Here is a 22,083-nt window from a genome sequence, read left to right as displayed (position 1 = left end):
ATGGAACCCAGGAAGCTGCCTTCTTCTGAGGCAGACCATTGATCCATATAGCTCAGTATTGTCTACACTGGCTGGCAGCAGCCCTCCAGGGTTTCACATAGGGTTCTCGCCCAGCCCTACCGGGAGATGTCAGAGGTAGAATCTAGATGCTCTGTTTGCAAGGTGCAGGCTCTGCTACTTGGCTACAGCCCTGGTATTGACCAGACCATAACAATGTGTGGAGCAGTGGTGATCAGAGCATAAAAATCATGCTAACTCTCCCTCACAGCTTCTGAAGTACCCAAGGGGCACTTCAGAAGGACAAAGAGGCATGAGTGGCAGCTCCAGATTTTGGGGGGTTTAGTTTGGGGGAGGAGGCCACCCTTGAGCAAGATGCCCTTAGACTCAGCTCCTCACTGCTGCTTCCACTGCCCATTCACTTGCCTTCTCCACGTGGGCCCACCACCCAGAGAATGCTGGAACAGAGGCTGCCATCCTTTTCCTAGCACTTGTCAACTGCTTGCAGGTGAAATGGTACTAACAACTGGAGGAGGAGCAGCAGCAATAGCAGGATAAGGAGGGTCTGGGAGTCAGCAGTGGTCCCCTGATAGGGTGGGGGCCTCAGCATGTGGCCCATGATGCCAACCCTTTTGTTAGTCATGCTTGTAAAAAGCAACATTCCTGGTCACCTGTGATGAGCAGGAATTGTCTCTAAGTGACTACCTTGGCAGGGTGGATGTCAGGCTTGTGGAATCAACTTTGTTTTTCCCTGAAACTTCAAGGTCCACCAACAGCCCGGAACCAGGTACAAAACAGTAGCTCAGGGAATGGCAGACATACATCTTAGAATTCAGGAACAGGTTGCTTTGTGCACATGCTTAGCCCAGGAATTGGTTTTCAGTACCAGAACTGAGATAAAAACTTCTTTCACACAGAAATCCACTCCTGGTTTGTCCCCAAGCTTCCTTTATTTCAGAAGCCTAGAATCATAGGATAGAATTGTAGGGTTGGAAGGGGCCTATAAGGCTATCGAGTTCAACCCCGTGCTCAATGCAGGAATCCAAATTAAAGCATACCCATCCCGAGAGGTGCCTGTCCAGCTGCCTCTTGAATGTCTCCAGTGTTGGAGAGCCCACCACTTCCCTAGGTTCCATTGTCGTACTGCTCTACAGTTAGGAAATTTTTCCTGATGTTCAGCTGAAATCTGTCTTCTTGCAACTTGAGCCCCTTATTCCGTGTCCCCCATTCTGGGATGATCGAGAAGGCATCCTGGCCCTCCTCTGTGTAGCAACCGTTTAAGTACTTGAACAATGTAGGGTTGCCAGGTCAATGGCCTGAGACTGATCCTGTATCTTTAGGAGAAGAGAAGGTCAGCCAAGGGCAGGTGTTCTTGCAACTCTGTAATGGGAAAAAACACAAGGTGGAATTCTCCCTCCACAACTTTTAAAGATACAGAAGACCTCTTGGAGGCCGGGCCTAGCAACCAAGAGGTCTTCTGTATCTTTAAAGTTGTGCAGGGGGAAGGGAGAATTCCACCTTGTGGTTTTTCTCATTACAGAGTTGCAAGGACACCTGCACTTGGCTGACTTTCTCTTCTCCTAAAGATACAGGATCAGTCTCAGGCCAAGAACCTGGCAACCCTAGCTATCAAGGTTCTCTTCTATAGGCTCCTTCAGTCTCTCCTCATAGGGCTTTGTTTCTAGTCCCCTGATCATCCTTGTTGCCCTCCTCTGAACCTGTTCCAGTTTGTCTGCATCCTTCTTAAAGTGCGGTGTTCAGAACTGAATGCAGTACTCAAGATGAGGTCTAACCAATGCCAAATATAGGGGACTAATACGTCATGCGATTTGGAAGCTACATCTGTGTTAATGCAGGCTAAGAGTTGCAAGTGTGTGTATGTGTGAAGCCTGTTTGTTGTTGCTACTGTGAAAAGCCTGAGAGCAGTGGTGGCTCCATGTTAATGGGGCAATGAAATCTACTCTGGGTTTTAGTCTGAACTTTCAAGGGACTAAAACCCGGAGCGGATTTCACTGCCCCATGGACATGGAGCCACCAGCCGCCACTGATTGGGAGCCAGAAAGAAACCCTTGCCAGAGTTACTACAAATTACACAAGAGGTGTACCAGCAGATTCCAATCCACCCATTACTGGGGCCCTGATCCTCAACCATTTTTAAAAACCAGGGGCTGTACTTTAAACTGAGCAAAGGTTGGGGGTCCAGCAGCGACATCAGGGTCTTCTGCAAAGGTCTCTGTAGCTCCATGCTCGTTGCAAAAGCAAGTGAAGCATTGGCACAGTTCCTTTCCTAATGCAGCTCAATGGCTAGTTAAGACAAAGCTTCTACTGCTGTCTGTAACAGGGTGGGAGAGATGGGGGGGGCTCTGCAAAGGTATCTCTTTGCTATTTACACTGGGAAGGGAAGAGTTAAGGAGTGCTTTTGTATACAATGCCCCACCCACCTCAGTCTGGTCTCAGCCAGCCCCACCTGCCTTACCAGTCCAGGGGGTGGCAGTGCCTGTCAGCTTTCTCCTCCTTAGTCTAACTCTGCAGGGAGGAGGATGGGAACCAAACTAGAATAAAGCTGCGTACACAACATGCCTTTAAAACACATATCCTCTCCTCCCCAAAAGAATAGTGGGAACTGCAATTTAGCGCTCACACAGCTACCATTCCCAGCACCCTTAACAAACTACAATTCCCAGAATTCTTTTGTGTATGTGTGTATGTGATTTAAATGCATGGTGCGTATGCAGCCTTAGTTGGCTTTGCCTGTCATTGGCTCTGGCTCCACCTCCTGTTGGCCTCCCTGCCTCCCACCCTACCAGTCCCAATGGGCACCAGCCACCACTCCTTAACCCATTCCTCACATGCCACCATCCCTGATCCAAATCCTCTCTCCCCCAATGCTGCTGCTTACTTGATTATCTGTATCCTGTTTGACATTCCCCTTCTGCTGGTCTAACAGAGCAATCCTATACATGTCTGCTCAGAAGCAACCCCACTGACATCAGTGGGACTTACTCTCAAGTTAGGGGGTGTAAGATTACAACCCCAGACTAGGGCAGCTTTCGCCAACCTTGTTCCCTGCAGATGTTTCTGGAGCACCACTCATGATGGCTGGAGCAGATGGGATTTGTAGGTCAGAACATCTAGAGGGCACCAGGTTGGCGAAGTCTGGACTAGGAGATGGCATGGAGAAACTTCCAGCAGCTGCTTTAAAGTTTTTTTTAAAAAAAGAAAAGATCAGGAAACGCAGTTGCAGATCTCCCACTGCATCTTGTCTGTTTCTGCTCCTCAGCTTGCCAGGGAGGTGGCCGCTGAAGGAGTATAATAGGCAGAGCCCTTGGAAATGGGAGGCCACGCGGAAAGCTGGATTAAGCACCCCTGGCTGGTGGTTGCCAAATCCCTCCTTTAGCTCAGAAGCTGTAGTTCTTCTGTTTGTGTGTGTGTGTGTGTGCGTGCGTGTACATGTGTGTGTACATATACACACACATGCTCTTAGAAGAGTCAGGAGTTTGTATGCTGCTCGGAGCTGAAGGGACAAAAGGAAAGTTTATCCAGGGGGCCAGAGGAGGATTGAATTCAGCACATTGACCTTGGGTTCAGATGAGAAAAGAATGGATAGGGTTTTTCAAAATCATTTGCTCTGTCATGTCCCTTGTATTGGGTTTTAGATTGCAGGCTTCTTGGAGCAGAGACCTATCTTCTTGCATTCCTCAAGCACCGTGCACTTGATGAAACAGAAGTAGTAATAATACTAATAATTTCTGCACCATCACAGGTTGCTTGCGGGGCCGGCGCACCCAGACGAAATGCTTCCTGATCTTCAAGGACTTTGAGGTCTACGATGGGGCACAAAAACTGTGTGCGGTCAGGGGAGGACACCTGGCCATGCCCGTGGATGCCACTGAGATGGCCGTCCTCCGCCGCTATCTCCACGATGCCTTCCAGCCTTACAACTGGCCAGCCTGGGTGGGCATCCATGACCGGCGCTCGGAAGGGTTGTGGCTCTTTGAGAACGGGCAGCGTGTGTCCATCTTCGACTGGTACCGCGACCACTTGGTGACTCAGCCCAACGGCGGCACCCGGGAGAACTGCGTCTCCCTCAGCTCCGATGACGGGAAATGGTGGGACAATGACTGTGAGAGGCGAATGTATTACATCTGCGAGTATCGCCTCTAGGAAGCAGCTCTTTCCAAGCCCAGCCCCTTTGCGCACATGATTGCCATTGGTATCCTTCCACTAATGGTGCAATGATTAGCGCATGTGTGCTGTGAGAGCCTACAGTCTCTGGAAGGCAGTGCCTTTTCTCATCTTTTGCATGTGCATGCACGTTTTGCCTGTTCCACCTCCCCAACCCTGCCTGAAGACACACACATCCTGCCCCAAGCTATAAAATATACACACAGTTGCTGGTGGCCCCGTTAGGTAAACCATCCCTTTTATTTAGTAACCCCCTATCCACACACAATAATAAATTGTATCTAGCCCTTCACATGGGGAAATGTCCATAGCTTGCAAAAGAACAGCAACTCTCTTCCACAAGGCTTTGCTTTTTCTGTTGCATGGTGACACTGGCAATCATAATTTAACATGACCTATTTGGAACTGAACTGTCTAAAGGGGTCCAGTGTGCAATGGACTTCAAAGCGGGGGGGGGGAAGAACTTGTTATGCTGAAAGCATGGTGGTGACCCTGCAGCCCATTGCACATTAGGGCCCTTTAGACAAACTCAGTTCCATGCTGAGAAGCCGCTGCTTAGGGGGAAATGCAGTTCTCTGTCTCCATCCTAAAGGCTGAACTAAGCATGATGTTTGCCATGCGGTTTGGCCTTGTCTGCAAGGCTGATTTTTCCTTAACAAGTAACTGGTGCATTGGAGGTGATGAGCTGATCAGGACAGTGGCATTGTGTGTGTGTGTGTGCATGCTTTAACCCTTTGCCTCCCAGCCTTGATTGGACCCTCTGTGACTTCTTATTTGCAGAGAGGAAAGGTTCCATTTGAACAGAACAGCAGCACTGGGGGGGTGGGGAGGAGTATTCATCCCTTCCCAGATCTAAACTGTATTCCTTGAAGCTACTTATTAACTCCACTGGGGGAAAATACAGGTACAAAATGGCTGCTTTTGAGTTAAGCAAATATACAGAGATTCGATCATGGATCTTGTATGTCACATCTGCTTCAGCCCCTTTTAATTTAGAGCCCTCCCCTCATAAATTCCTCAGTGGGGCAAAATGCTAGACAACTTTATCCTGAAGAAGTGGCATTTTAGAAATAAACTTCAGGGACAGCAGATCTACCCCATATAAGCAAAAATATTGATTTATGGGTGACAAACTCTTTGCCGTCTTGCTTTCAAATTCTCCCAGTTGCTCTGGCTTTCTGCCACCAGGAGACAAGGCCAGCAGTCCTTTAGTACAGTACAATCCCATGCATGTTTAGTTAGTGGCACATCCCGCTAAGTTCAATGGGCCATACTCCCTAGTGAGTTTTAGGACTGCAGCCTTTAAGTGTTGCATTGCCTGATGTTGCAGCTTGATCTTTCTTTCTTACACTGCCAAATAAAGTTTAGCGAGAAGATGGTGTACTTCCTCACCATATGTACCTGTTCCCTTCATATTGGTCCAAAAGCCATTACTGAATACACTTTATGGGATCAAAGGGGGGGGAAATATGATCGTTCTAGAATCTTTAAGAAGTATGGATTAGATGAGGGGGCATTAAAGAGATACACTGCAGGATGGCAATAGAGCTGAATCATGGGGTCAAAGGGCAATCTGTGAATCACATCACAGTTGTTAAAGCAAGCAGATGGAATGGAATTCTTCCCTCAGATGCAAACCCCTTTAGCTCCACTATACCCCCTCCCACACACACTTTCTAGGACGGCTTTTACCAGCCTAGTGGCCTCCAGCTGTTTTGGACTACAACTCCTATCAGTCCCTAGGGCATAACCTCCTGCCTTTGCCTTGGGGTAAATCTCTCCAGCTGCCCCATCTCTCCTATTCATCTTCCTTAGTAAAACCAGAAGTGCCCTTTTAAAATAAAGCATTTTTATTTTCTTGTTGAAGCGATGATTAATTTTTTAAAAAAACATACAAACAAAAAAACACATTTCAAGACTGAATAGGGAGGAGGTGGGGGAAAGCTCGTAACCCCTTCCCCCTTGAAAGATGTGGGGGAATAATAACTGGTGTGGGGGGGAGAATAACCTCTGTTCACTTTTTTCAGCTTTGTTCCTTCATCTCTTTGTGTTACAAATGTTAACATTTCAACTACATGCAAATGTGGGGGTGGAGGCGAAGAAGGGGTGTGTGTACATGAAGGGGGGAAAGACGGAGAGTGAGTAAGAAAAGGATGGGTAATACTTTCTTTGGTTTATTATGTCAACTGATTGCCCAGATGGCTGGAAGTGGAGGACAGAGGGCATTACTGCTTCCAAAGAGGAGTTGGTGCCTGACATCATCTTTGCTTCCCACCCCCAACCAATTTCTTCTCTTTGATCTGTTTCTTGGACTCGCCACCTCCCCCCCTCTCCAAGGGAGTGGCAGGAAAAGAAGGCAGACACGGTCACCGAATTTCACAGTGCATGGGAGATGCTACAGGGGCTGAGGGGGGCTACCCAGCCACAATTTTGTTCTATCCCCAAGACCCCTGCTCAAGAAAAAGGAAGCTAAAGGTATGATTTTGCTTGTCTTCTGATGAAATCCCTCCTCAAATTGCTGCTTGGAATGCTGAACCATTAACGCTCCTTTCCTTAATCTCAAAGAACATCTGGCCCCAATGATTTTTCATTTTAGAAGGAAAGGTAACTTTTTTGGAGGGGGGGGGGAGACCATACCACTTACCATCGAAAAACTCTCTCCACCACTACCCTGCAATACATGGCTAATTACAACCCAGCCCACTTGGAATATTCCATGTTGCTATTTTCCCCTCTTCTCCATCCAATATGAGCTATTTCTGTGTTCAGCCCCCCCCCCCCAAGTCCCTGTAGTTTTCTCTATTCGCTTCCCTGGCATGAATCCCCCCCTCATCTACCTAGTCAGGAGTTCTGCCTGCCCCCGCTGCACACATGAGATATTCCAGCCCTACCTCTATTCCTCTGTGGCCTCCCCCATCTTCTTCATGGACTGTTCCTGTCCTCAAATGCTCCCTCCTTTCCTTTCATGGACCATCCCTGTCCTCTGCTGCATGCCTTATACCAGGAAGGAAAGGAGCTGTAATATACACTAAACAAGTGCTATACAAACCATGCCCATCTTAATTCTTCCTGATGTCCATCCCCCATTTGTGTTGCACATATGGAATGTTCCTGCACATCAGGCCTTCTATCCCTCATGAACTATTTCTGTCCTCAGCCTCCTCTCCCTCCCCCCAGATCACCCCAAAATGGACTATTCCTGTTCTTCCAAATGATTTACTACAGCAATAGCTGCATCTTTTACTTCACAGACCATTTTGGCTGATGCACAGGCACCCCTCTTCTCTGCCTTCAAAAAAAACACGCCCAAATGGTTTGGCTCTGCTCCTCTTTATCCTCTTCTCTCCAAAACACACAGACCATCATGCCTCTCCCCTCAAGGACAGTCAGCCATTTGCTGCCGCCCAGCAGAAGAAAGGACAGATGGAAGAGGGCCTCTGGAAGCCCTTTGGCTACCGTTTGCAATCCCTTGTGGGGAAAGGGGGACAGGATTCTGCTAAAGGATGCAGGCAAAGGCCCTGCCCACCCAAACCCACTCCCTTCCCGTGTCCTAATAGAGTATGGCTCGGTTGCCATGGAGAAACACCAACATATCGACGTGCTCCGGCGTCAGGGCTTGGCGCTTGGTGTGGATGGCATCGCCGGCGCTGCCGAAGAGCCAGCCGGCAGGCACCGAGGTGGCAGGCACGCCAAGCAGCTTGCGGGCTGCCCGGGCCAGCAGCGGGTACTGAGTGTGGTGGGTCTTCCACCACTGCAGAGGCTCCTGGCCCAAGGCGGAGGCCTTGCTGGACTGGAAGCTACTGGTCTCTTGCTCTACCTGCTGATGTGCAGAGCTGACGCCTGAGGCGCTGCGCATGCTGCACAAGTCTCCCAGCAGAAACTCGATCCCTGCATCTTGCTTTGGCAGTTTGGCTGGCGGGGATGGTGGCGAGGCCACATCAGGCATGCTGGAGGTCAATGCTGCTGGCACCTCTGCCAGATGTGAGGCTTCTGTCTTGAGCAAGTGCATGGTTTCCACCCGGTCTGTGTGGCTCAGGAAATCAAGGCCACGGAAGCGGGGGTCCAGAGCACAGGCCAGGTTGAGGGCCTGGCTGACATCTGGGCTGGAGAAGTGTTGGTTCAGCTCCTTCTGGGCTGCTGCTTTGGCTTCGAGGGCCAAGGGGGAGTCCCACTCGCTGGCCACCAAATGCTTGTAAAGGAGACTGGTCAGCACGGGCTTTACTAGGGACAGGCTAGAAAAGGGGTCTTTGGTAAACGTTGAGGTAGCAATTGCCATGGGTTTGAGCACTTTGACCGTATCCTGAAGGGCGGCCCAGTCTTGTGGACGTAGGGTGGCCTCCCCGTCTGGGCCGAGCCCTGCCAGAGGGTCACTATGCTCCAGCAAACCCTGCAGGACTACGTAGATGCTATGCCATTTGCCCCCCTCTCGTAAGAAGCGGCTGAGGTGAGCTTGCAGGAGGGGCTCCTGGGTCCACAGTTTCTCACTGCGGCCTGCCCCGGCCAGTGCCCAGGATGCCAAGCGGCGGAGCCGTTCAAAGGCGCTTTGTGCTGCTGGCTGGCTAAGCACGGCCTCCATGGCCGCTCGCAAGGCCTGCCCGATGCAAGGCAGGGCGGTCCAGCCAAGCGCTGCGGCAGCCTGCTGGGTGGCAGGACCAAGGCCCCCAATGGTGTATGAGGTGCTTTCCCGCACCCCCCACTCCTTGGCCACCTCGGCAAGGGCCTCCACCAGGCTTTCGGCACTGGGCTCTTCAGGGACGGGGCGGCTTGAGAGGACACGTGCCCGGGCTTCAAAGCAGTCATCCACATAGTGCACGGAGAGAGTGAGGTAGGTGAGGGTGTTGCTGTGGCGCCAGATGTCCAAGCTGAGAGAGCACTGGGGCAGGATCCGCACCAGCTCCCAGATTTTCCCCTTTACGTGGGTGTACATGTCCTTCAGCACAGTGTGGGCCAGGGAGTTGGCGTCTGGGGGTTTGTAGCTGGGATCTAGGACCCCCAGCATCTGCCCAAACCCTTCTCCTTCCACCACCTCCACGGGCATCAGGTCCAGCACAATGAAATCAGCCACTGCCCGCGTGGTCCTGCCGGGGGCTGGAGGCCGGGGGGCTCCAAACTCACCTGTCCCTACAACCCCTTTGTCGAGGGCGGTCGTTTGTGTCCCGACCAGCTGGTTGTACTCGCAACGGTGCTTGTAGATGAGGTGCTGGCGCAAGTTGGTGGTGTTGCCGCTGTAGCTCAAACGGACCCCACACAGCTTGCAGATGATCTTGCTTTTGTCCAAGATGCGGCCATAGGCATCCCCCTGAAACCCAAAAAAAGTCCAGTAGCGGCTCTGAGCCCTTCCCAGCCCCACCAGGTTCTGCGTCCCTTCCAATAGGGGAAAAGTGCTTCCTCCTAGGGGAAGGCCTGGCTTGTGGAGGGGTAGGAGGGAAGAGGCAGTGGCATCTCCGCATAGGTACTGGGTGCGTGAGGAAGGGGCGTGGGGAACAGGAGGTGACGCCGGGGTCTTGAGGTGCAGCTCTTGGAAGAGTTTCATCAGCAGCTCCTTCTCACCAAATTCATACTTAAAATGCTCACCTGGATGGGAGAGATGATAACAAAGGGGTGAGACTCCACCACATCCTTCAAGGTGGAAGGGAGCCAGCCACAATCCCTTCTCTCCTTGTGTGGGAATGAATTAATGGTGACAGGGTAGCCCACCTCACACCCGTCGCTATTTAGCAGCCACAAACCACTTGAAAACTGCTGGGGGTCTTGGCAGGCCACAACAACCCTTCATTCTACAAATCAAAGCACACAGACAACTCATATTCCAATAGTATTTTTTACCTTTCAGTGCCAGCATCACTGTCAAAACCAGTGCTGTATAATGAAAAGCACAGCTCCCCGCCACTCCCAAGCTAGGTAGGGCCTTGTCAGCCTGTCCTCCATCCTTGCGGTGAAAAATAAGATATTCTAGACTCTCCGGCAAAATTTCTGCGCATCTCAGTTTGAGAACCTCTGCTGTAAAGGGATTAGGAACAGGAGGTTCACAAGACCACAAAAGGGAGGGACAGATGTGGGAAAACCCTCTTTGAGGGAAATTTAAATTGGCAGGGGTACTACAGATGGGCTCCTCATTGCATATCCTATCTGGCACTTGGACATCTGGCACCTGCTCAGTGGTAGAACATGCAGAAGCTCCTTGTTTCAACACCCGGCATGTCCATTTATAACGATCAAAAAGCAGGTGATGCCAGTTCAAATTTGCTGTCACCATGACCCTATATTTCTGGCCTGACAGATCAGCGACAATCCTTTGTTCTCCTTCCTTAGCTCCAAGCTCAGGAGGAGGGTGTCTTCTTTCTTGCCCACCAGAGTTGGGCAAAGGGTTTGCCAAGTTGAGCGTGGCAGGTGACCCTTTGCAACTCCATCCCAAAGGTGCGCATGCCAGCTTTAAAAAACTGTCCACCAAAATGTAACACTGGCCATTGGCTTGACAGTATCTGGCAATCCTCAACCTTGGAGATGTTGGGAAATGAAGATGAGCCATCGGATACATACTGTATATTCTTCCATAGATATTCATTTGCCCTTTCATGGGTAGTCTGGGAGCTAAGGAATATGGCCACAGGCCAAGGTATTTCTGGTGTGGTGCCATCAGGGCAGGACTTAAGAGGCAGATGTTCGGGGACTCGCCAGGGAGAATGAGCAGGAGGACCCTCAAATGCAGGTTGTCACATTTTGAAGTATGTGAAGCAATACACATTATAATCCAAACAGCCCCCCCCCCCGACAGATAAGACTAATAATTCCAGAGTCTTAATTATTTAACTGAACCTCTGATTCCAGGCCATACTGAGGGGAACAAAGCCTGGGAACTAAGCCCTCAACGGGATAATGTTTTATGACTGCACCGGGGAGACAAAGGTACAAGACAGTAAGTTGTCAAGAGGCTTTTGTTAAATATAATCACTGACTCCACTGCAAGGTCATGGGGCATGTTTAAATAAAAGAATAATCCCAACTGTTGGGCTACTGGGCGTCCTTCGTCACAAGCCGTGCTGTGGAAGGATCACTGCACAGTGATAAGAACACATGCTCTGCACACAGAAGGGCCAGGTTCAATCTCTGGCATCTCCAGTTAAAAAATGATTAGGTAGCAGGTGATGGGAAGGACCTTTGCTGGACACCCCAGAGAGCTGCTGTCAGTCAGAGTATGCCATTCTGGACTTGATTGCCTGACATGATGTAAGAGAGCTTTCTATACAATTATAAAAAGCCTGAAGGGGGAGACAAGAGAGCGTGCTACCCTCCCAATTCCCACTTTTTGCCTACCCAAGCGCAATCCCAGAGTGCGGGCATACTCCTCTCCTATCCACACCAGCAGCTCTGTGTCAGCAGGTATGGTTTGGCTGACCCGGTAGTAGATATAGCCCCGGTACTGGAAAACTGTCAGATTCTGTTCATCCTCGGTGGAGGCGCATGCCACATATCTGCAGAGAGAAAGGGGAATGAGTCACACACTGTGGTTTTGGGCATGCGTCATGTTTTACTTGTTGGCTGATGTACCAAGTGGTAACCGCAGCATACAACTCAAGGGAACAGCAAGCCCACAGCCTGTAAGCAGGCTTGAAGCACTCCCCTATGACTAAACAAGCGTCTACCTTGGGGATAACTCCAGCATCCTATGGGGGATTAAAATTGCCAAACCTCATTTATCCCAGGAAAAAAGCCACAAAGATGTAACGCACGCACTAAGCTGAGATGGGTGTAAATGCCCTTTGTTCCTTCCACTGGGCCTCTCTCCCAAGGCACTCACCTCATCCAGTTGGATTTGGAATCATCAGATGCATTGACGAAGAAATAGGAGCCATTCTCCCGCACCTGAAGAAGGGATGGAACAATCAGGGAGGAAAAACCCAGAAGTCCTACTGTCACTTGCAACACCCACCCTCGCCTTAATGCTTCTCCAAAAGACCTATTTGCTGAGCGTTCATCCTAATTTGTTTGCAAAAAGCTTACCCAGAGGTTAGGTTATATTCAGTTTTTACTGAGCACTCGTCGCGATTTGTTTACAGGGAGATTGTATAACAACGAGCATTCATTCTGATTCGTCTTGCAGGGTGTTTATACATCTTCACGTTAACCATTCATTTATTCCCCACTTCTCAATGCATTTCACCATCACTTTCCTAAGAGCAAAAAGTCTGGGTTTTTAAAAAATAGATTTGTTGTGCTAGGGTGACAGAGTGCTTTAATTGTGCAAACCTATGTTTCCCAGTATGTGAATCCCTCCTGCAAAATACTGACAGTCTAGAGGCACCCTTAGAGTTTGCCTAACATCACAGATGCACCCAAGGGACAGGGCTGGCCTTGCAACTGGGTGGCTTAAAAGTGCACATTGTTGAAAGTGTATGCCACAACTGGGTCCAGGAAGGGGGTGTATATGTGATATGGCACTCTCGCTGTAAGTTAACCCATAACTTTCTGCAGCCCAAGGTGGTTTCAGGTTGGCAAGCCAGAGCCAAGGCAGAAAGAGGCTCAAATGATATGAGAGTGCCACCTACAGTGGATTTCAAAAACTTCAAATACCCTAAGGTAGCCATGGGCAAATCTGCAAGATCTATACATTTTTTAAAACTAAATGCAGGGTTAACTAACTGGAGCCAGGAACAAAATAGTGACCCAGAAGAAGGTAGATCCAGATCCAAAATAGTAGATCGGGGAGTTGATTATTTCCTGAACTCTATAAGCCACATACTATGATATCCGGTATATAAGGACTACAAATCAACATCTACTACAGATCAGAGATTCTAACTGCCTATTTTTTATTTTTGCGCGGTAGAGAACCTTTTTCAGCAACTGGGAGTCAGAAACCCATGCAGATCTACTGCAAACCATCCAGTGACCAATCAGTAAATCTCAAAGGATTTTCTGCTCACCCTTCCACTCAAACCAGTTTACTGAGCAGCACTGGATTCTCATTTGTTACCCACAATCCCCATGTCCTCCTTTATGGTTGTGCTTCTGTGGCAAGGAGACTCCAATCGCCCAAAACACAATTATTTTCTAACTTCAAAAAATACTCATTTCATATCCCAAATAGCAGCAAGGCTGCCATTTTGCAAATCTTTTGCTCAAATCAACATAAAAAGAGAGCAGAGGTTTATTTAGTACATCATTGTGCTCCCACAGTGGCCAGCCAGATGTCTCTGGGAATCCAACACACAGGTTCAGTTTCTGGCACCTGCAGTTAAAAAGTTCTCAGGAGGGCCATAACAGATGGGATGTGATCTGCGAACAGAATTCCTTTTTTTTTTTGTTAAACTTAAAAAGCAGCATCAAAATGGACCAGAACAGCAGTTGATGGGGACTAGGTGTTGCCGCAAGATGCTCTCCTAGAGGAAACGGCCCTCCCCCTGAATCTATAGCCCCGCTGCAGGGAATAAGAGAGGAAGAGAACAGCTACAATATGTCTCCCTTCCCCAACACTTCCATTTTTATTCTTCTACTTGTTGTATTGAGTTTTGCTTGGTATGCTTTTGTACTGTTATCTTTATTCCGTATATGTTTTTGAGATTTTTTTTTGTAAGTCGCTTTCAGTTTCATTTTGGGGAAAAAAGCGACTAATAAATATCATAAATAAACAAATAAATAAACACTGCTAGCAGCAGCTTTCTGGTGGTGGTGGGGCAAGCACAGGAGTTTGGAAAAATGGCAGGTGGAGAAAAGGGTGGAAGAACCCTTTCTCGGGGTCACTGCCCCAAATTTAAATCATAATCTTAACCATCTATTTACAAGTCAATCCTACTGAATGCAATAGGGCTCACTCCCACCTAAGTGGGATTAAGGTTCCAGCCTTATTCAGCTGTCTTCCGCCAGTGGCTATTAATTATCATCATTATTATTAACAGTAGCATAGTTTGGCTTTGCAGACTCACCTATTCCAAGTATCCATTAATTGATATTTTATTAGATAGTTTTACATTTTTAAAATGTTCTTAACTACCTTTGATTTTTTTAAAATTTTACACGTTTTAATAAAATTACATTGGTTCAGTTTTTGTGGCTTATGTTGCTGTGCATTGCCTGGAGAGAACTCTGGCTGAAAAGACAGCCTAAAAATGATTAACGTAAATAAATTAAATACTAATAGAGCAAGTGATCCAATTGTGGAGTTCTCACATCAGCGCAGTTCTGACCTAGGAGAAAAAAAAATCTCTAGCAGAGCCAAACTGGACTTGAGTGTCTTTGTATTTAATTTACAGGGTTTTTTTTAAATAATGCAAATTGTGTAAGTTGGGGATGGTGGTAATTAATAGGCTCAAATCAAGTATGTAGAAGGAATTTAACTCTTTCCCTGCTGCAGTCCTCAGCAACATCCCTCCTGGGAGATCAGTATTTGCATTAGAAGGGAATTCACCACTGGCATCAATGGGAGATCTGTCTCTCCACCACTTCAAAAAAAGCTTCAGTAAACAAATTTTCCTCAGGACCATAGCAGGGGAGGAAGAGGGTTAAAGTTCCCCCTCCATTCCTCCTCTGATTCATTCGTTTTCAATTTCCCCCTCACAAGCTGATGCAATTTGCATTTTTAAAAACCATCACATTTAATGCAAAGATGGATTTAATACTTCATGGAGACTGGTCAGAGTTTTGAATGCTATTGCAAGTCAGAGTTAGGATAAGCAGATACAACGTAAGGGACTCGCGTCCTTCTCCTTAACAGTTGTGTGGAAGATGCCGCTTGGTATGCAGCAGTCGGAAAGACTCCACCTAATGCTGATTTTTGCATCTTGGAGCTCGATTCTCTGCAGAGTTAGGTGTTCAAATAACCACAGCTGCATTTACAGGGTGACATCATCATGCCCACAAATAATGCAACCATTTACTCAAGGACATTATTTGTTTTGTAATGTTATAATAGGCGGCAAATGGATGGCATATGAGAGAGAAGGGAGGAAGCCTCAAGGTGCACAGACATACATTTATTGAGTGCCACATTATTTCAACATAAATCCTTCTTCAGGAGCCCTCTTAGGGCCCAATCTAACTTGCATTTATGCTGGGCTGCCGGCTCAATCAGGGCCAAGCTGAGACCGGCACAAGTAGAGCTGGCATAAAGCCAGAAAAAGGGGCATGTTGGAGGAGGGGCTGAGGTGAGGGGACTTAAGCTACATCCAACGCATGTTCGAAGCACTCCTGCAGGTCCCAATCCAGGCAAAAGTTATACTGGGAAAAAGGCTGGTCTAAGAAAATAGTTGCAATAGAAGTCAATAGAGAGGGCTTACTCCCCGGAAGGGGTATTTGGGAGAGATGACTTTTATTTTCTGGTCCCCTAGTGCAGCTCCCTGTTGAGCCGGCATTCAGTCCCAGGGGCTTCTGAATGGCAACTGGATGCGGTTGGACTTTATGCCAGCTTTCCCTGAGTTGGATTGCTCTGCCCGGCACAACCAACTCAAGCCTTTGGTTCCCAACTGTTACAAAAATAAATGGGTTTGGGATTTTATTTTTTAAATTTTGATCGCACACTTTCCCAAGGAGCTCAGGCTGAAAGGGATGGCTAATCCCAGTACCACACACAGTACCCTTTAGCATCACAACAAGGCTGAGAGGTAGGTTAGGCTAGAGATGTGAAGGCCCTGTGGGAAAAAAGGGAAAAAATCCCCAACTTTTCCTGTTTTTCCTCCCTAGCCCCTAGGCTAGGCTGAGAGACAGCAACTGGCTCAAAGTCACCAGAAAGCTTTATGGTTTACTGGGAATTTGAACCAGAGTCTTCCTGAGTTCAACACTCTAGCCCAGGAGTAAGGAACCTGTGGCCCTCTAGAGCACTGGTCTTCAACCGTGGGTCCCCAGATGTTGATGGACTACAACTCCCATCATCCCAGACCATTGCCCATTACAGGTACTCTGAACATGGCTGATTTTTAATTAATTTCAATAAATTATGAGAGCACTGACAGAAAAAAGTCCAACAGGGGTCTGTTTTTCCTCCCTCTTCTCTTTTTACACTTTGAACTCTCAATTCTCTCTGACTGTTTTGTGTATTGCCTTGAAAATTTAGTATTCTCTCCAAGTGTTTCTCCATGAAAACTTACATGGTTGTTTAGCAAGCATTTCTGAGTTCAGGACTACAGGTTTTTTAGGTTTTACTTTGAAATGAGCTTATGGGAAGCATCAGAACGGCATGGGGGTATTTTAAATTTAACATTGCAGAATGTGAAAAATCCATGCTGGCTATAGTATACAGCCACTCTTGTGGCTGTATAATGTGAACTGGCACCCTTCTGAAATAAACATTTTTACATTTCATTTGTTTGGTGGTAGAAGGCGGCAGATGCACATCCTCTACAGTGGAATTGTTCTTTGTTAATATTCCCTCTACAAAAATGAGAAGCAGGGTTCTTGTAACTGGCGATTGGCAAAACAATGCAGACTCCAAAGCCATAACACACGCAGAAGGCAAACGGGTGTATATGTGTGAAGAGGCCAGTGCTCTGTATATATATCTTCACAAATATGCACTTCACTCCTGAAATGTGTGAACTGGGCCTTAGGACAAGTAGAGCGGAAACATCAAGAGGCCTAAGATAGTCTGGTGTTTGACCCAGTGCATTCCATACAAAAAAAGCTTCCTCTGCAGAAATATCTTCTCCATCAGTATTTGAGTGAATAGAGCAGTGTTATGTTTCGGTGGCCCCAAGCAAGATTTTCTTCAAAAGGCAGTTGGGACAAAGGGACAGTGGCTGCATCTTGAAATAGTCATGGCTTCCACCAAAGAATACAGGGAACCGTAGCTTATTAAGGGTTCTGAGGGTTGTTAGGAGGCCCCTATTAGCTTCACAGAGCTACAGTTCCCAGAGTTCCCTGGGAAGAGGGATTGTTAAACCATTTTGGTGACCGTACCTTTGTGAGCGGATTAGGAGTCTCCTAACAATCCTCAGCACCTTTAACAAACTACAGGTCTCTAGATTCTTTGGGGGATGCCAGGATGCTTTAGAGTGGTATAACACTGCTTTAACTGTAAAGAGCAGATGAGGCCAACATTTTTACACACTTTGAAGTTTACTTCCCCTTTTTTCTTTGGATTGGTGCTTTCTCTCCTTTTCTGTTTTGAACTGAGACTCTGACACAATGGAATATATAGGTCAACCCACAATCACACTGCCATTATATTTTGAAGTGTATTTGTGATACCATGAGGGATAGAAACTTTATGTTAAAGGAAACCACCTCAGTGGGAGAGATGGGAAGCAGGGCTCATTCCATCAGCTCTGCTGAAAGACCACTTCCATCAGGCACCTCCTACCCCTGAACTGTTTCTATGATACCTGGTAATGTTAAGTGCTACTACTTCAGAATTGGTGCCCGAGTTTGCTTTCTTCCTCTTCCCTCCCTGCCCCTTTCCCCTTATGTGTCATGGTTTTTAGATTGTAAGCCTGAGGGCAGGGACTGTCTTGTATTAATTGATTGCATGTAAGCCACCCTGGGTGCCTTTTTGGCTAAAGAGTGGGGTACAAATACAATAAATAAAAGGAAAGCAGGCAATGTCTGCTTGACTATATCAACCAGAGTGTATTCCTTACTTAGCTGAAGATACAGTCGTCATCCACCACCCCTCCATTTGAAATATGGCTTGGCTTTCCAGTCTGGATCTGTTCCAGCCAGTGTACCATTTCCCTTTGTCATAAAATAAACCTTGCCAAATATAATGGATTTGCAAAAAGCTCTCAATGAAACAACTAATTTTTTCAATGGGGCTAAAGTGAGAGTGAAGAACCCCAGGCCTGGGGTCAAATGCAGCCCTACAGACTCTGCCCAGACCACACCCCACACTGGCCCTGCTCTTGCCCTCCTCGAGTGCATTTCCCTGGCTGGAATGCGTCCTTGAACTGTGATCGTGTCTCTTACTTGCCTGGAAGGAGACATTCGAGCACAGCAGCCTCCGAATTGTGCATGTCTTGAATATAGACTACAGTACAAAGCCAAGAGTCACATCCGTTATTCTGCCCACTTTTTGCCTCTGGCCCACTCCTCACACTGGCATGTTTCCCCTGGAAGGTTGTCTGTGTGGGAATGCGGCCCTTGGGCTGAAAAAGGTTCCCCATCCCTGGACTGAATCACAACTAACTTAGTCACAGACTGTGCCAGGAAATGAGAGATGCTTACAAAATGGCTCCCACTGGAAACCCCCCCCCCAAGTTACCTCACAGGTTTGTTGTGAAGATAAAAGTGGGGGAAGGCCATCTTGAAGATGTATTCTATCTACAGCATATAACTGAAATTCTGTTAAAAAACGAGGAACTGAGAAGGAGACAGTGTGCTTTGCCCAAGGCCTCACAGTGAATCCCAGGCCAAGGAGAGATTAGCTGGGTCTGTAATTGTGCCTGATGGATCGTTGCTGGAGGGCCAGCTAAAAGTTATATATTATGGGGATCTGATGGGAGAGTTGTGTATCTTACCGCCCAGGAATAACGGGTGCAGTTGCCATGTTCCCGGACCACTTCCCCCTCATAAGGTCCAAAGATGCAGCCACGAGGTAGGGCTGGGAGAGCGCTCCAGACTCCAAAGCCCCCTTGGGAACGCTCCTTGACTAGAAGTCCCTCAGGCAGGGACAGCAGGGCTCGTGAAGGAGCCCTTTCTGGAACGGGTGTGTCAGCCACAAAGGTAGGGGGTCCATGCTGGGGGCAGGAGTCCCGGAAATAAAGGCGGCAGTCTTCACAGACTGTGGGGGGAAAAGACAGATGCTTACAAAATGGCTCCCACCAGAAACCCCCAAGCTGGCAACAACCTCACAGGGTTGTTGTGAAGATAAAGACCATCTTTATCAGTGGTGAGCAGAAAGTAGATCTGGATCTATCTGCAGATCTGTGGGTAATTTTTGTTAGATTCTCAACCATTTCCAACTCTCACTTGTTTAACAGCATCAACAAAAAGGCCAGCCTCCAAAAAAACACCAATTGGCTCCTGAAATGAATAAAGCTTGGGGAAAACTCTGAGTGGATGTTTGTGGAAAGAAACTATGAGCTCAGTTCTACTACTGAGAAACAAATCTTAGGCTTTGCAGGTGCTCAGACAAGCTCTGTTCCTGAATTTTAAGTATGTCAACTCAGCCCTGCCCCTAATCACTATTTTGCACCAGTCTCCTATTAGCTGATCTCCCAGAAGCTGAAGGCTGCCTAAGCAGCACCCGTAGCTCCTTAAAGTAAGGGTGGAGTACCAAGAGAGAGGGAGATAATTGGACAAGGGCACCACAATGGAATTCCAAAGACTGAGTGAATTACACAGAAATGGGCATTATAGTACTTACACAGTACTTCACCATGCATCATGCTCTGGGGTTGTCCCCTACTACTAAGCTAGGGAGCAGTGCAACACCTAACAGGCTTCACCTGGCTCCTGAAATCTACAAATGTGCTTGCCAATTCTGGCTAGATCTCCAAGACAAGGATCCTACTTTCAGAACCTTAACAAAGTCAGTGTGAGGACTGGGAGATTCCCTGGCACTCTTTAGGACTGGGAGGAGATTGGGGGCGGGGAGGAGCCCCCTAACCTAGTGATGAGCCTCAGAAAGGCTTGGGACAGAACAAGACGTCTCACCACTATCTGACCATCTCCAAGACTCAGCTTAACTTGCCCCTACCCCTTCCAAGCTTGAAACTGGGGCAGGCAACGCTGCCCACCTGCAGTCATGCTGTGCTTTCAGATGCTTGGAGCACCTCTGACGCTCAGTGCGCCGGAACAGTATTGCCTTCTCCTCTGCAGACAGGAGCGACTAGAAATTCTGGCTGACACGAAGGCCAGCCAAAAATTTGTCAACCACCACTGCCTTACACTATGCCATAGCCAGGACAATGGGCAATACTAGTCCTTATTGCTTATGTCATTTGTGGTCCCTAAAGCATTCTCCTCCTGTAGACAGCCAGGATGGGTGAAAACATGTGTGTGGCATCTCCTTGTGCATTTGGCTTACAAGTTTATTCCATATCACAGACTGGAGATGATGCAAAGGCAGGCTGGAAAAGTGACACTCAGCTGGTCATCTGTGGTGAGTAAGAAACACCTTCAGGTGACCAGTCAGGGAAGCTTTATAAAACTTGATGGTTCTTTCCCCCTCCCTCCCTGGGTTAGACCACAAATGACTTAACACATGCATTTATGAGCAAACAGACTAGGAGCTTTTATGTACTTCTCTGCAAAAGAAAAGTGACCACCACAACCCTGCAAGGCAGGTTAGGCTGAGGCACAGTGACTGGCTCAAGGTCACCCAGTGAGTTTCATGGCTGAGTGGGGATTCAAACCCTGGGTTCCCAGGTCACAGTCAAACACCCTAACCATTACACCACACTGGCTTTCCACATCTGAGATGCAGCTGAAACAAACATTTTACTTTTACTTACAGAGCAGCTCATCCTCCAAAGTGGTGCAGGCATCCTCAGCTACTTGCATGGTGTGGTGAGGTTGTGGAGCCTGCAGAGTTAACAAGGAGGGAGAGTTTAGTAGACTCAGAACTTTGCCTTGCACCAAAACTGAACTTCAGGATGAAGACTGTCTCATACAGCAGTGACAGGGAACCTGGGGCCCTCCAAATGTTGTTGGACCCCAACTCCCATCCACATGACCAACAGTCCCATAATATCTAGAGGGCCACAGGTTCTCCATCCCTGCCACAGACTACATGGATTCTCAATTCCAAACCCACAGCAACTGTCACCTCTTCACACAAACCACACCTTCTTCCAGCAGCCCCCACACATTAAGCAATTATGCTTCCCCCCCCTTTTGTCTCTCCCACACAGACAACCCTGAGTCTTTCTCTAAACTAAAATATTGGTCATGCTAATATGAAACTCTGATCCCTCCTCCCTTCAACAGGCACCCACTGACCTCCCCAGCCAATTACTGACCCTCCTTAATATCCCCTCTCATCTAAATACTAGCTTTTCCTACCATTCTCTCTTGTTATTAACTCTGCATATCAGCTGCCCCCCCCTCTGGAGAACAGCTCCATCAAACGAGGGTCAGCGCCACTAAACACCAGGCATTCACTGGACGTCGCCCCAGTTCCCCATCTCCCCCACAAACTCAGTCCTGTTTTCCCACCAGCAACTAACCCGATCTCGAACCTCCTCCTCCATCCTCTGCACGCAAAGCCTTACAGTCACCTGCAACATCAGCAAGGAAGCCTCACTCCCCAAAATCGATGCTGATTCCCCACCCCACCCGCAAATCATTAGCGCACCAGCAGCACCAGCAGCTGCAGCAGCTTCCCTCTCACCTACCCCCGCCCTTAAAAGACCCTTCCTCATCCCCAGCCTGTCCCCTCATCCGATGAGGAAGGAACCCCGATAAATCGCCAAGCATCGCCCCTCGCCTCTGCCTGGGCGGAGCTGGATCGATGCCACTGCGGCAGCTCCTCCAGGCGGGCGCCCTCATGGGATGGGAGGGAGGATCGAAGAGCACGCGCTCTCCTAAGACAAGGTGGGAGGAGACAGACAGACAGCCGCCCTCCTCTCAGCCAGCCAGCCAGCCAGCCAGCCGCCCGCCCTCCTTCCTTCCTTCCTTCCTTCCTTCCTTCTTCCTTCCTCCTTCCTTCCCTTCCCTTCCCTTCCTCCACTCCGCCAACCTGCCCGCCGCGCCACACCGGCGGTCTCAGCCGCGTCGAAGGTCCATCTCAGTGAGCGAGAGTGCAACCACCTACCTCCTCCCGTGACAGCTCAGCCTCACCAATCAATGCCCACCTGGAGGGCGTTCTGGCCAATGAGAGGCTTACCGAAGTTTCACCAGCAGTCTATAAAATGTCCTATCGATGCAAAGACAGGCCCTGACAAAGAGGGTTTTTCGAGTCGCAGCCAATGGATTCACAACAATCGGGGGAAAGGGTAGTTTTTTTTAATGGGATGGCAGATTCTCTCTCTC

At 48.3% G+C, this 22,083-nt stretch overlaps 2 protein-coding genes across 5 annotated transcripts in view; one reads left to right on the top strand and one right to left on the bottom strand.

Annotated features, from left to right (window-relative positions):
• Window positions 1-6,021, top strand: part of CLEC11A (C-type lectin domain containing 11A) — a 22,196-nt gene extending 16,175 nt beyond the window's left edge. Inside the window, exon 4 of the mRNA XM_061589501.1 lies at window positions 3,761-6,021. Within this exon, the coding sequence (XP_061445485.1) occupies window positions 3,761-4,161 (401 nt within the window). The 3' untranslated portion in view covers window positions 4,162-6,021. The remainder of the gene's footprint in view (window positions 1-3,760) is intronic.
• Window positions 6,015-22,083, bottom strand: LOC133366425 (E3 SUMO-protein ligase ZBED1-like). 4 transcript variants are annotated; one of them, XM_061589497.1, is made up of 7 exons: window positions 21,938-22,083; window positions 20,565-20,634; window positions 18,627-18,889; window positions 11,981-12,045; window positions 11,497-11,654; window positions 10,009-10,182; window positions 6,015-9,756 (listed from the first exon to the last, which is right to left on the bottom strand). In XM_061589497.1, the coding sequence occupies exons 2-7, from the start codon at window positions 20,611-20,613 to the stop codon at window positions 7,733-7,735; spliced, it is 2,733 nt and encodes a 910-aa protein (XP_061445481.1). In that variant the 5' UTR covers window positions 20,614-20,634; window positions 21,938-22,083; the 3' UTR covers window positions 6,015-7,732. The 4 variants fall into 4 exon arrangements, with proteins under 4 accessions (XP_061445481.1, XP_061445480.1, XP_061445479.1 ...); XM_061589496.1 differs by lacking the exon at window positions 21,938-22,083 and adding an exon at window positions 21,791-21,863; XM_061589495.1 differs by lacking the exon at window positions 21,938-22,083 and adding an exon at window positions 21,447-21,699.

Source organism: Rhineura floridana, chromosome 11 (assembly GCF_030035675.1).
Source record: "Rhineura floridana isolate rRhiFlo1 chromosome 11, rRhiFlo1.hap2, whole genome shotgun sequence".
NCBI classification, from domain to species: Eukaryota; Metazoa; Chordata; class Lepidosauria; order Squamata; family Rhineuridae; genus Rhineura; species Rhineura floridana.
Note: the sequence above shows the minus strand (reverse complement) of the source record. Positions and strands in the feature narration are given on the sequence as shown.

What these genes read in the sequence shown, in the direction of transcription:
- LOC133366425 (XM_061589495.1), bottom strand. Translation starts at nt 21,473, where the DNA reads ATGAGGAAGGGTCTTTTAAGGGCGGGG. An exon ending in AGGGTCTTTTAAGGGCGGGG is followed by an intron (nt 20,635 to 21,446) that starts GTAGGTGAGAGG and finishes TTAACTCTGCAG; the next exon opens with GCTCCACAACCTCACCACAC. An exon ending in TTTGGAGGATGAGCTGCTCT is followed by an intron (nt 18,890 to 20,564) that starts GTAAGTAAAAGT and finishes TTCCCCCCACAG; the next exon opens with TCTGTGAAGACTGCCGCCTT.